The sequence below is a fragment of the Vulpes lagopus genome, chromosome 3, assembly GCF_018345385.1.
Source record: "Vulpes lagopus strain Blue_001 chromosome 3, ASM1834538v1, whole genome shotgun sequence".
Classification (NCBI taxonomy): Eukaryota; Metazoa; Chordata; class Mammalia; order Carnivora; family Canidae; genus Vulpes; species Vulpes lagopus.
The window spans coordinates 3481300-3495198 of record NC_054826.1 but is presented as its reverse complement, the minus strand read 5'-3'; the positions used below and the strand labels follow the sequence as shown (position 1 = coordinate 3495198).

General features: G+C 36.1%; 1 protein-coding gene across 2 annotated transcripts in view; it reads left to right on the top strand.

Annotated features, from left to right (window-relative positions):
• CDH18 (cadherin 18) overlaps positions 1 to 13899 on the top strand; it is a 947353-nt gene that overhangs the window by 868165 nt on the left and 65289 nt on the right. For both annotated transcript variants that reach the window (XM_041746928.1, XM_041746929.1), the window contains one exon: positions 3648 to 3901. In XM_041746928.1, coding sequence (XP_041602862.1) covers positions 3648 to 3901 — 254 coding nt within the window. The remainder of the gene's footprint in view (positions 1 to 3647; positions 3902 to 13899) is intronic.

The following is a 13899-nucleotide window of genomic DNA, read 5'->3' as shown; positions in this document are numbered from 1 at the left end:
GAGAAGAAATGTGTGGGAAATATCAGAAAGGGAGACAGAAAAGACTCCTAACTCTGGGAAACGAACTAGGGGTGGTAGAAGGGGAGGAGGGTGGGGGGTGGGGGTGAATGGGTGACGGTCACTGAGGGAGGCACTTGACGGGATGAGCCTTGGATATTATTCTGTAAATTGGCAAATTGAACACCAATAACAAATAAATTCATTATGAAAAAATAATAAAAATAAATTTTAAAAAAAGGAAAAAAATAAATAAAATATGTGGTGATGAGTATTTGGACAGCTTTGCCAAAATTGGAGAAATAGCAAAAATGATAATCCTAATCTTTTTTTTTTTTTTGATAATCCTAATCTTAATCCAATATCTATATACTGTTGTAGTTTTAATGCAAAATGGTTACTTTATATGCTATCTATAATCCTACCATTCAAGAAAAAATGGTATAATTTCTTCCCAGTTTTTCTATATTTGCAATTTAGCACCACAGATTTTCTACATAAGTTAAGTTGTTACAATATTTCCATTTCCATTAATTTATTTGCTTCTAAATCACTGTCTCCACCTTAAGTAATCTTCTCATTCCTTAGTGGCTCTAGCTGGATCCCTGTCCATCCATCTGCCATCCATCTTGTAGTGAACAAGTCCTACAAAATGATTATCCCTGCCTTGGGATAAATATACAGTAGGTAATCATAAGCATGAAATCATGTGTCCACATAAACAGCCTGTACCTTAGCAGCAAGTAGGCTAGTGTTAAGATAAACGACATCTAAGTTGCCAAGGGACCTGCTAAGACAAACCAAGAGATTCCTGTCATATTGAATGCACAGCTTGATAATAATATTTGATGGTGTGGAGGTGGCCAAAATTACCCCTATGTATTTCATTGAGAGTCACAAAGAGGTAAAAGCCTACAACAATGAATGAATGGAGATGACTTTTAAAATCCAGTGTGGGGATCCCTGGGTGGCGCAGCGGTTTGGCGCCTGCCTTTGGCCCAGGGCGCGATCCTGGAGATCCGGGATCGAATCCCACGTCAGGCTCCCGGTGCATGGAGCCTGCTTCTCCCTCTGCCTGTGTCTCTGCCTCTCTCTCTCACTGTGTTCCTATCATAAATAAATAAAAAAAAATTAAAAAAAAAAAAAATAAAATCCAGTGTGATAATGAAGAAAAGATGTTAAACATTACTAGTAAACAAACCCTGTGTTTTGTTTTGTTTTGTTTGGTGTTTTGTTTCATTTTTAAGGTCTCAAAAACTCAAGTCCAAAGAGAAGACCCTCAATCATTATAAAGTTTACCAGATGCAGGAGGTTGACTCTAAAAAAATTACGTTGATCTAAACATATGTTGCTTTCCATGAACAAAATACCTGGATTCTGATAGCTCGTGTTCCTCTGCACCTAGCAAGGATCTTATTCATCCACCCCATTCCTAATAGGCAGCAAGTGGGTACTGTTTCTAGAATAGGCTATTTAAATTTGGATGAGATTCACTGAATTAGTTAAAGACGGATTCTCATTTACTAATGTTAAGGGGAGAGAAATCAAGGAAAGTGAAAGGGCAATTTATTTCTAGTTTAAGTTCCCTCAGAAGGAAATGACTCCTGATTGGTGGTCATAAACTTCAGAACCAATTAATTCTTCTTTAAAATATATGCCTAAAACATATAGTCAATTATCATATATAAATGTGTATATATGATATATGTGGTCTACTTTGAAGAATTTGAGTCTTTAAGATTTTTTACATTTTTACTTTACCTTATAAAAACTTGTAAAATATTGCAATGGCCCAGTCTCATGCATGTCCCTGAGATGTATGAAGAGGATTCAGGTTCTTAATATCTCATTTGGAAATTAAATGGTTGTTTTTCCTTCTATGCAATCTTCAGTCTCTGGGAAGGCCAATTTTCCAAGGCAATTCAGGAGAGATAAGGGGAATAATCATCAGGAGGATTGATCGTTCTGTTTATAAAATCCCATTAAGGACACTCTTTCTAATCAGCTTCTCCTTGGCTCTTTGAGTAAAGAAAATTATCTGAGTTTCTCCATGGGAAATAATCATTCTCTGATGCTGCCAACAATGAATGCTTCAAGACTGAAGCGTGCTAGGGTAAAGTTAGTGGCAGAAATAGGTATGAAAAAATATCGGTTTCTTCATGTAAATATTAATCAGGAAAGTATCAACAGATACTTCACCAGGCACTGAAAAGGCTGACATCTGGCTCCTTTGCATCAACATCACTATGAAATCTCTGACATTGTTAATCCTAAATCGGAGCTCATTTTAGGTCAGGGAGTCTACTCTATGCATCATGTCTAACACTTCACATTCAGTAATATGAAAAAGTACTTCCTCTTACGAACAATACCTAGCTGCTTACAGGTACCCCTATTTCTGATTTTATATCCTTATTATATCCTTATTATTTTCATAGTTTTTAGTATGTTTTATGACATTAAATATACAGTGATATTATTCTATTTACTATTTTATTTTCTATATTAGGCCATGTAGGGGCACCTGGTCTAATATAGAATATAAAATATTTAGGCTGTCGGTAAAGTGTTTACGCTCAGCTTGGGTCATGGTCCCAGGGTCCTGAGATCAAGCCCCACGTGGGGCTCTCTGCCCAGCGGGGAGTCTGCTTCTCCCTCTCCCTCTGCCCCTCTCCTGCTTGTGTGCTCTTTCTTTCTCTCTCTCGTAAATAAATAAAAAATATTTATTTTCTTGAAATTTTTATCCCTTTGGACAAAACACTGAAGTGATGTTATTCATTATTCTAAGTTGAATTCATGACTCCTACCTATATTATCAATAGAAGAAAATTATATATTTCCTGGGTGATTTTAAAAGAATGAGATAAAAAAAAAAACAACCTAGAAGGATTATGAGAAACTATTGATATGGACTCAAAGATTTAAAAAAATGGCATAAACAAAAAATAGATTATAATTTAAAGAACAAAATTGATCAAAACATCATAATATATTAAAGAATATGGAAACAAAACAAATATATGAAATGGTATTATCAGCAAAACAGAAAATAAATACAATTAAAACAGTAAGCATAAGATTCAAAGTCTATATAAAATATTTTGCTAAGATCTAAGAAAATAATGTTGAATTGAAAACTTAAAAGTTTATTAGATTGTAAAATAAAATATCAAGTTTAAAATAAGCAAAGGAAAACTAAGAAGATGATAGGGTAAAAAAATCAATGATAGCACATAAGCTGTTTAAATGCAAAACAAAAATATGTTTTTTAAAATTAAAAAAATTAGTAGCAAATATTTTAAGATTGTTAATGCAGACTGAAGAGAAGATAGAGGTTACTAGAAACTAAGAGAGTCTCCAAAATGGGGTTATTTTTTCGCCTATGGGAAATATGTCTTTGTTTCTAGTTATTGTCGTATTTATGGCTGTGAAAAATAACAGTTGATTCAGACTTGACTTCTCATGATTTTTGCTTTAGATGTTATTGTGAAGACAAATTGCATAGCTTGTTGATAAATGATAATAGATTGACTGAAATCTATCCATGGATGTTATAAAAAAAATGCAGAGAAAAGTGCTTGTTTGAAATGTAATGGCTAGTCGTACTATTGGAAATCTTATATATTCTTTTTTTTTTTTTTTCCACACAGCCACTGAACTATGAAAAAAAGAAGTCATATATTCTCACCATAGAAGGAGCGAACACACATCTTGATTTTCGCTTTTCTCACTTGGGTCCTTTTAAAGATGCCACCATGCTGAAGATCATTGTTGGAGATGTGGACGAACCACCGCTCTTTTCCATGCCTTCCTATGTCATGGAAGTCTATGAAAATGCCAAGATTGGGACTGTTGTTGGCACAGTTTTGGCACAAGATCCTGACAGTGCTAATAGCTTAGTAAGGTATGAAATGCTCTAATCTTGTAGATGTACAAAGATTTTTTACTGCCTCTCATAATACCTTAAAATGAATAAAATAAAATGTGAAATATTTTATTTCTATGTTATTTTCTACTAAGGTAATTAAATTATAATATTAATTGATTTTTTTTCTGTAATGTAGTGGGTGGGTTTCTGTCAAATTTAGAATAAATGTAGCTATCTCCTTGAATGTGGTTGACTCTTGAACAACATGGTCTTGAACTGCACAGGTCCACTTAGAGATGATTTTTTCCTGATAATCCTATTGCAAATGTATTTTCTGTATGATTTTCTTCAAATTAATTTATTTTCCTTAGCTTACTTTGTTGTAAGAATACACTATCTAATACATATATGAACTATGTGTTAATCGACCATTTATGTTATCGGTAAGGCTTAGTATTTAAGTTTTGGGGAAGTCAAAAGTTACACGTGGATTTTCAACTGTGTGTGGGTGGAGGAGGCCAACACCTCTAAATCTTGGGTTTCCCAAGGGTCAATTGTATATTGTTGACCACACTGGTTACATTTTTCATTTCACTTAAAACACGTGAGCATAAGTGAATGGCAAAGTTACGTAGAAATATTTAACTACAAACTTGAGAATTTTTAGTCCTTAGTGATAGGAAGCATAGCTAAAGTACAGAATAAGAACTTGGGAGTTATTACCCATCTGTGTCTCCTGGTTCTGTCACAATAGTTTTGTGCATTTAGGAGATCATCTACCCTTATCTGTAAAAGAAGATTAACATCTATCTCTCAGAGTTATTGTGAGACTGCATAAAACAATGTTCATGAAATGCTAAACAGAGTTGCTTGCACCTAGTAGTCACTCAGCAAACTCTAACCTGTCCAAGACACCATTAAAGGCTATTTAGAGAAATACTTACTCCCTGAAGGTGGGAAGAGCAGGGCGGGAAATCTGGTGTCTTGATTTACAAGACTCTTTAGTTACCTTGTATTTATACCCTTGCATAATCCTAAGGTCCTAGATAGTTTGAAATCTATAGCAAATGTGTCTGCTTTTCTCCTGTCAAGTCCATAGTCTCAGATGCTTCATTTATTATCTTTTTCAACAGGAGCTATTTATGGCAAATATTCTCCTTGATATCGATGTAATGTTTGTAAAGGGGTTCAATTTTCTTTCATATAAGGATTATAATTTCAGTCAAGAAAGAAATGCCACAGCACCCATGCATGGACAGAAACAGTCTTCTGCGCACTACCGTATATACTCAGCAATCCTATTCCATCTGCGAGTGCAACAACCTTGTCCATTGATAACCCCTCTGTCACACTGATAGCAAGGATTAAGCGTTGCTTGAAGCTGCAGGATAGGCAAACTATACAAAATAATATGCATAAACCCAAGTATAGAAATTGATCTCTGATTAAGGAATGGAAACATAAGACAGTAAGTTTAGTTGTCAAATGAGGGAGAAGTGCATTATGCTTCATTATTCCGTGGAATGCCGTATTTCAGCAATTTTTTTTGACACCTAATGATAAGTAAAATTCTTCTAACAACGTTAAAAACTCTAGCAGTGTAGAAGATATTTGTAAGTGTGGCCATCCTTTACCAAAAGGAGACAACACACTTTGAGAAAAATATTTCATGTTCTTAGTTTGATGTGAAGATAGTTGATAAACATTGGTAAGACTTCTTTTAAAAACTGAAATTTGATATTAATGATGTATTCTATAATTTATTTTTATGAAATAACAAATTATCGAAGAGGGTTAGAATGTATGTTCCAAAAAACTAGACTAAAGGGATGAAAAAATGGAGTCAGTGTTGTTCAATGTACCCTGATATGCACAAAATAACGCTCATTCCACAGTTAACAGGGTTCTTGCCCTACACATACTATCTTGGCAATAACTCAGGACGTGTTTGGTTGTCACAACTGAGAGGGGAATACTGTCACCGGTGGGTAGAGGTCTGGGATGGTGCTAGAGCATCCTACAATTCATGAGAGTCCCCACTTCAGAGAAGGAGCTGGTCTAAAATACCAGTAATGCTGAAAATGTGAAGTAGATCATACTGGGTTGTCCATTGGACTGGAGGAGTAGTTATACTCATGGAAAGAAATTCTGAAAATATATTTTTGGGGATCACATACCAGTATGTATGTTTTACATATGTGTGTAGCCATGTGGATGTTACAACATACACAGTTCATTTAATAAAATAAATTATTTGTATATAATTAATTCCCCCATGATATTATCAATTGCCTCAATAATGGCTCCATATTATTAGAAGCTTTTATTTTTATTTTTATTTTTATTTTTATTTTTATTTTTATTTTTATTTATTTATTCATGAGAGGCATAGAGAGAGAGAGAGGCAGAGACCCAGGCAGAGGCAGAAGCAGGGTCCATGCAGGGAGCCCGACGTGGGACTCGATCCTGGGTTTCCAGGATCATGCCCTGGGGCGAAGGCTGACACTGAACCGCTGAGCCACCCAGGCTGCCCTATTAGAAGCTTTTAATTGAACACCTGCTCTGTGACATACATTCTCCCAGTTTCTGGGATGCGAAGATGATTGACATATTGTCTCCAAATGCTAATATTGGGACGTACAAATCCATCAGCATCCACATCATACATTATCCTTTTTGTTTTGTTTTGGTTAAAAAACTAAAATGAATCCTTCCAAAGCTGCCTTAAAATAATTAGACTCCATAGCTGCTGTTTGGGGGCATAATTTACATAATATTTATTCTTGATTTTAATAAAAATGTGTCATTCACATAGGCCTCTAGGTGTAAACAGTGAATAAAAAATAGAAAACATTAACAAACACAAAAGCAGGCTATACCTCCACCTTTCTCAGGGACCAAATGTTTGTACTAATTAAGGAAACGTACTTTGAAAAGATGTACCTCGCAATGTGCCCTGAAATGCAATTAACTCCAAGTTTGTAGAATTGATAATGAAAGGGAGTTTGAGTCTTACAGGCATCTGTGCAAAGCTTCCTGACTTCAGTCTTTGTGTTTCAATTTTCTAAACTATTAGTAAGATTCTTCAGATTTCTGAGAGCATACCAGGTCTAGCTTTGTCTCTTTTAACTCAAAACAAGGATGTGCAATTTGCAGCAACATAATCATCACCTTGTATTTTTAAAATAAAATCAGAACCAGGCTATTTACTAGCAGAGAAAAAAAAAAAAAAACTTGATTTAAAAAGGCTGTACTCACTTTCCGATGCATCACAATTAGAATTCAGGAAATCCCCTACGTAGCTACGGAGAGACAAGCAATCCTATGCTGGACGCGAGAAGCTAGAGACCTTTCTAGAAATGTGACCTTACATCATGTGACTATTAAAAAATAGGGGACACAACATCTGAGAATGTAAAGGGACTTCAAGATGATGGAGGCAAAAAAAAAAAAAAAAAAAAAGATGATGGAGGCAGCCCGGTTCTTGGAAAGATGCGGATATCTTAGATGGAGGAAACCGAGTGACTCCCATAGCCAACGAGTCAGAGAGGATTGGGAAGGGCCTGGCCACTTTACCATGCTGCAGGAAAGGCATGAAGACTCCTGCAGATTTTTTTTTTTTCCATTTGGGGGCTCAAATATACCTAAAAGCCTAGGGTGTGGTGGCACCCACCCCAAATCACAGTCCTGACCCCAGGAGAAGAACTTATTTCCTGGGTGGGCACACATAGCTCCTTTAGCCCTGGAATGAACACATGAGGCCTGGCTTAGGGAGGCTTTGCTAGTCTACTGACTGGAGACTAAAGGCCCACATAGTTTTCATGTAACTTTTTCAAAGAAATAATAAATGCTTCACCTGGTTCCAGAGCATTCTATTTTTTTTTTTAAGATTTTAATTTATTTATGAGAGATGCAGAAAGAGAGGCAGAGACACAGGCAGAGGGAGAAGCAGGCTCCCTGCGGGGATCCCAATGTGAGACTCGATCCCAGGACCCCGGGGTCACACCCTGAGCCAGAGGCAGATGCTCAACCACTGAGCCACCCAGGGGCCCCGGTTCCATGGCATTCTAGAACTCAGGAGTATCTTAGTCACTTGGAGACATGGATAACAAAGGGAAGCATAATTTTTTGCATGGAGATTTTACTTCTTTAGATGTTTTTTTTTTTTTCTTTTTTTCTTTTTTTGGATCAGGATCTTGGTTCAGGAAGTTTAAAAGCTTTCTAAAACATCTGTGTGCTACATGTGTTGCCCATTTTATTAAGCACAATACAACCAAGTGGCAAATGGTCCTTGTGTTTTCGTTTGTTTTGTTTTGCTTTTGTTTTTGTTTTTGTTTGTTTTGTTTTTCAGAAAGATTATTTTCTGGCTATATGGATTGTGGAGTATTTTCCATCCTCAAAATAAGCCAAGGGAACCTTAAATCTTTTAATGAATCTAAGCTATACTCCAGGTGTGTGACTTTTTATTAAATTTAAGATGAGGCCACGTCGCTTTAATATCCCACGGGGGGTGTATTGATTAAGCTTTATCCCATCTATTGATCATAGTCAGTAAAACTTATAAAAGCTGCAGTTTGGGAGGCAAAAATCTCAAATAAATTTGCTTTGCCCTCACATTGTGTATCTACAAGTATCTAAAATGTGGCAACTGAAAGAGGTCTATACTTTTAGCCAACTGATGTTTCTCTCGGTAAATCACTGTAAAAATAGATTTCTACTACATACGTTTTAAATTAATTTCTTATAGTGACATGGACAGGGCATAATGAGAATAATAGGTGCCTCTGAGAACTAAAATTTTGTTATTGAAATGTGAAGTAGCATTCCAGTGCATTTTCACATGGCGAGTAATTATCCGGAGTTTATATCCTCATAATCAAAGGGAAACTGAATGCCCCATGATGAACTGGGTAATTGGCTTAAAGTTGCTTCTGTTAAGGAAAATCCTTGAATAATTATCGAGACTGACTGTTTGCTATGGTCAGAACTTGTCTGCATATTTGTTGATCCACAAATTCTAATTTGAATGATGAATTTCCATCACACTTCAGTGTAACGCATTTTCTCTTTACTTAATGCATTAATGCACACACCAGAAATAAATGATGCATATGTTGTAGACAGAAAAGAGAGTAATTGTAGGAATAAAAATTATTACCCAGAATTATAGATTATGGTGGCAACTTTGCAAGAAGCTCTCCTATGCTAAATGGGCCCTTGTGTTTGTGCCACTGTGATATAGGTAAGATTTGCAAAGGGAACTGGTCCGTTTGAGGGTCCTTAAGGACCACGGACAAATCTGAACCGCCCCAAAATAATTGCACTTTCATCGATTTCGCCAGAAGATTACCAGTTCCTCACGGGTAGTACCTTATTGACTATTGATCATATAATTTTCCAAATAGTGCTTAATGTGGATGTTACCTGGATGATTATTCCATGCAGGGTGCAGTGAGCACATATAGATAGAGGTGGTAGGGACATAAGGGTGTGTCATAATCATGTCAGAGTAGCCTTGTATCTGCCTCAACATTCCCTCCCACATGACCCTCCCTTTGGCCACTTATACCTGTAGATTGGTCCAAGACATTAACAAAATATACTATGGAATGTCACTATATTACATATTAAAATTGTATCTGGAACGATGAGTTCAGTGAAATACTGTGGGAAGTATAAATGAATCTGCCCTTTTTTTTAGTGTTTTAAGTATCTCTCAATGACAGAGGAAAGTAAGCTAAGCACTCACTCTTTAAGAAAAAAAAAAACAGTTTGTTTCCTAAATCTAACAAATTTCAAAAATAATATTAAGAATGTGTATGAAGGATGCTAGTAACCCACAGAAACTATCTCTATATGAAAATATACTGCTCTGAATAAGTGAAATATGAGGACTTACTGGCCTATGTCTACCAAAATGAATATATATATGTATATATATATAAAAGTAAAAGCTACTATAGGATGCCTTAATTAATTTCACATTAGGTATCAACAGGTTCTTCTTTATATTTGTTGAATAATTGATTTATTGATTTATTGATTGATTGATTCACTGATGAAGCAAAGTCATACACCTATGATATAATGGATGAAAGCAAGAGTTTTATTCTCATATAGTTTCCAAATAAAAATGACCCCTATGCTCTGAATAAGGAATCATAAATAATTTAATTTTCGGATAGATTTTTTAGAAACAAACCGAGTTCATGCTGTTTGTACGGAGACCCTTGTTCATTCCATAATAATCCTTATTCAGATCTCATTGTGCTTGCAACACTTTGTCAGAAAAAAACAACACAGGAAAGGACTAACAAACAGAAAAGCAGCACTTAGCATTCGTGAACCTTCTCATCTAAATGGACTCAAGGTTTCCAAGAGAACAGACCTTCGTAAAAGATATTAAAGCAAGATATTTATCTATGAAGGCCTATCATTTGATACTCAGACGTAAAATGGTTTAAAAATGACTCTGCTTCATCCTCACAATAAAATTAGGATGTGGGTCATATCTGCATTTGGCTAAGAAAGGAAGTTCAGGGAAGGTGAGTCGGTGATGGAGTCACAGTGGTCTAGCTCCGTGAGCATCACATTCACTTGGTTTCCAAACCTGTGCTAATTCCCTCCCTGCGTAACACCGTCTCCACACATCTGCTAGATCTGTTTTAGACACAGACTAAATAAATGAATAAATGAAGGCCAGGAACTACATCTTGTAACGGAGAAGAAGAATACAGATGTTTCTCAGTGGCCTGAAGACGTAACGGTCTATAAGGTACCTGAAAATTGGGAATTTTGTTCTTGTTACAAAGGCCCCATACGCATTCTTCTTTCTTTTCTGTGTATCTTCAAGAGCCGGTGTAGTCGGCCTTGGAAGGTTCACCTCTAGTCATCGCTGCTGCAGAGTAGTTACATTTTCCCACCGGTCACTGGGTGATGTGATTAAACCAATCTTCATTCCCCACCTACGGATATTTTATTTCACTGTAAGCTCTTGTCACCCAAGCGTAACACTGTGTGTTTGGGGCAGGAATGTTGACTGGGCATCAGGGCACGGGTGAAGGAAAGAACTTCTCTGTGTCCCCTGTACAAGCTACGACAGGAAGCTTCTCCGTCCTTTTTCTCTTGCTAACCTCGTAGCCGGTAGGGGAACAGTGGTCGGAAAAATGCCACTTATTTCTGCAACCAGATGTGAGATCTCTCTCCCTCTCTCATAAAATTACTAAATTTTCTCCTTCCTAGATGATGTATAACGCACCTCTCTCTAATGCTTATACTTCCAGACTGATCGAAACCACTCCTGAAGTCTTGTTTCACTCAGAATTTTACTCTTGTCTCCTATTTTAAACTCTGAATATCGATCATGTTGGTTTGCCAATTCTTTTCTTTTCTGTCTGTTTCCCTAACTAAATCATATCCAATTCCCAAGTCTTATTATTTCCTCTTTTAAATATCCCTCATTTTTTCCTTGTGTTCCTTCAAATAAATACATTAGAATGAATAGATAAAGCCTTAAATATTATCTATCATTTTTTTAAAAAAAAGAGAGGTTATAAATATTACTGAATGGACCTAAATTGTATTTTAATCACTTGACCTACCTGGCTCTGTAATGTAAGATAAAATTCTTCATCTCTCTGTACCTCACTGTCCTCCTTTGTAAAAGGGGCTATTAATAGTACTTGTCCCATGCAGTTGTTTTGAGTTTACATTATGAATATTAGTTCATTAACTAATTATATAGAAAACACTTAAAATATGGTACACCCTGAGTGCTCCATGAATGTGAGCTTTCTTTATCTCTTATGGTTTTTGTGAATAACTCATGTCTGAGTGGTCCCTCCCTGTATAGTCTTATACAAAGAGAGAAAGTAGAATTCAAGGAATAATATTTTTAAACATCTTGCCAATTTACATATACTCTTGTCTCAGTTTGCTCTGGTTTATTTTTTTATAGCAATGGATAATAATTTCAAAAAAAATTCTCAGAACTCTATTTTCTCAGATGTTATCATTAATCCCAATTTAGAACTAACAGCATCCACACAAATGGATTACTTGACTTTTGCTCGTTAGATATCCCTAAAAATGTCAAATTAACATTAGCATTGTGAAAATTCTAAGTATTTATATATGAGTTCATAAAGTGTTAAGATGCTGTGTTGACCTTTTTGAAGGTTTTAAAAAGGAAACATATGGATTTTATTATGAAAATATTTTTTAAAATTACCTACTGAGAATATTTTCATCTATTTTTTATTTGTTTGATAAACAATTTTAGGGATCCATGCTATATCTCCATCTTAAATAATTAGCACTGGATAATTCTACATTTAAAACCCCAAATTAGTTTTAAGTAGTTTCTTTTCTCTTACATTTCCTGTTTGGTTTTTTGTTTTGTTTTCCAATTTGTATTTGTATGGCTAGGCAGAAATCCAGGAATAGAGTAAAGCAGAACTATTTAGTTCTACTTGAGTTGAAATTCAATTGCAACTCCACGTTCAAGACTCTGCATCCAAGCATCCCCTAATATCTAGCCCTTACATTGTAGATTTCCCAAGAGAGTTAGGTCGCAGAGAAAGGTAAGAAGTAAATAACATGGAACTGAAGACACATACCTAGCATTATACCTACCACTTCAAAAAAATATTTGAACATCGTTTTTTTTTTTTTTAATTCAAATAAAAAGTATTTTTACTCTAAATGTATTTAGGCACGGCTGCTAACATTTACATTAGAAAGTCTGTATGACGTGCCCAAAAGGGAACAGATTGCCCTGATATAAACACTGTGCATTTCTTAGTCTTAATTTAGCTGGGAAATAGAAGAATTCCAATATTTTTAAAGACTGTTTATTCAAGAGAGAGAGAAAGAGAGAGTACCCAAGTAGGGGGCAGGGGGGCAGAGGGAGCCGGACAAGCAGACTCCCACTAAGTGCAGAGCCTGATGCAGGGCTCAATCCCAGGACGCTGCCATTATGACTTGAGCTGAAATCAAGAGTCAGACACTGAGCTGCCCAGGCGTCCCCCAAGTTTTTTTTCCAGACTGATGGTTTTGCAGTGATCAGATTTCTAAGATGGGGCCTGTCATCCTGTATTTCATAGGGCCGTGTTGAGAACAGTGTAATCTGAGCTTCGCAGAAAGTCGATGTAGGAAATTTTGGAATTGAATGTGTTTTGACTTTAGATCTAACTTTCCAATACAAAAGTCGTGGTTCTTAGGGTACCGAAAAGAATGGAAAGTATCTCTAAGACAGGTTAATGACAACTCACTTTAGAGGATGGAATAACCAGATTTCCAACTGATGACATTTTAAAGGAAGTAAGCATTTCTGTGTGACAAGACTTCTCATATCTTTGAAGCAATCTAGCCCTCATCTTCAGCATCAGGGCCTCCAGAAAAAGAATATTATGCGAAGGATCTTTTTGTGATAGGAACTCAAGTGAAAATCAGTTCACTCGATGCTTTGGGAAAGCCCGGGGGCATTGGTCTGTCCCACTCTTCTCTAGCGTTGGATCTCCTGTCTTTTCTCTGAATCAGATTTGCTTTATACCTGTACCTCTTCCCATTTAAGTTCCTTCTTTATGTTGAACTTTCTTCAGTTGGCATGCAGTTATTTTTAGAACAATCTGTGCAAAATGGCCTATTTCTTGTTTTCATCACACAGCTGCGAGGGTTATATTCTAGTTCTTTAAGGTGTTATTTTCATTAAATGGGATTTCTTAGGATGCTCTATAGTTTCGATCTGCATGATGCTATTAATATCTTCCGTCACGCATGTGCATGTGTATCCACAGGGTGTTATAAGGTTTCACACCTGAGCACGGTGCCTACTTACTCTTTTAACACATTACACGTAGGAGAGGCATGGTATCGTACTTCAACTACATTTATACTCTGTTCCAGAAAGCATGATGAATTCCAAAATATTCCCATGAGCACAATCACCTATCCTTTATGATTCCCCAAATTCTGAGATTTTCCTCATGCCAAAAGGGAAGAAGTGTCTCTATTACTTTCAATGGGAACTCTTG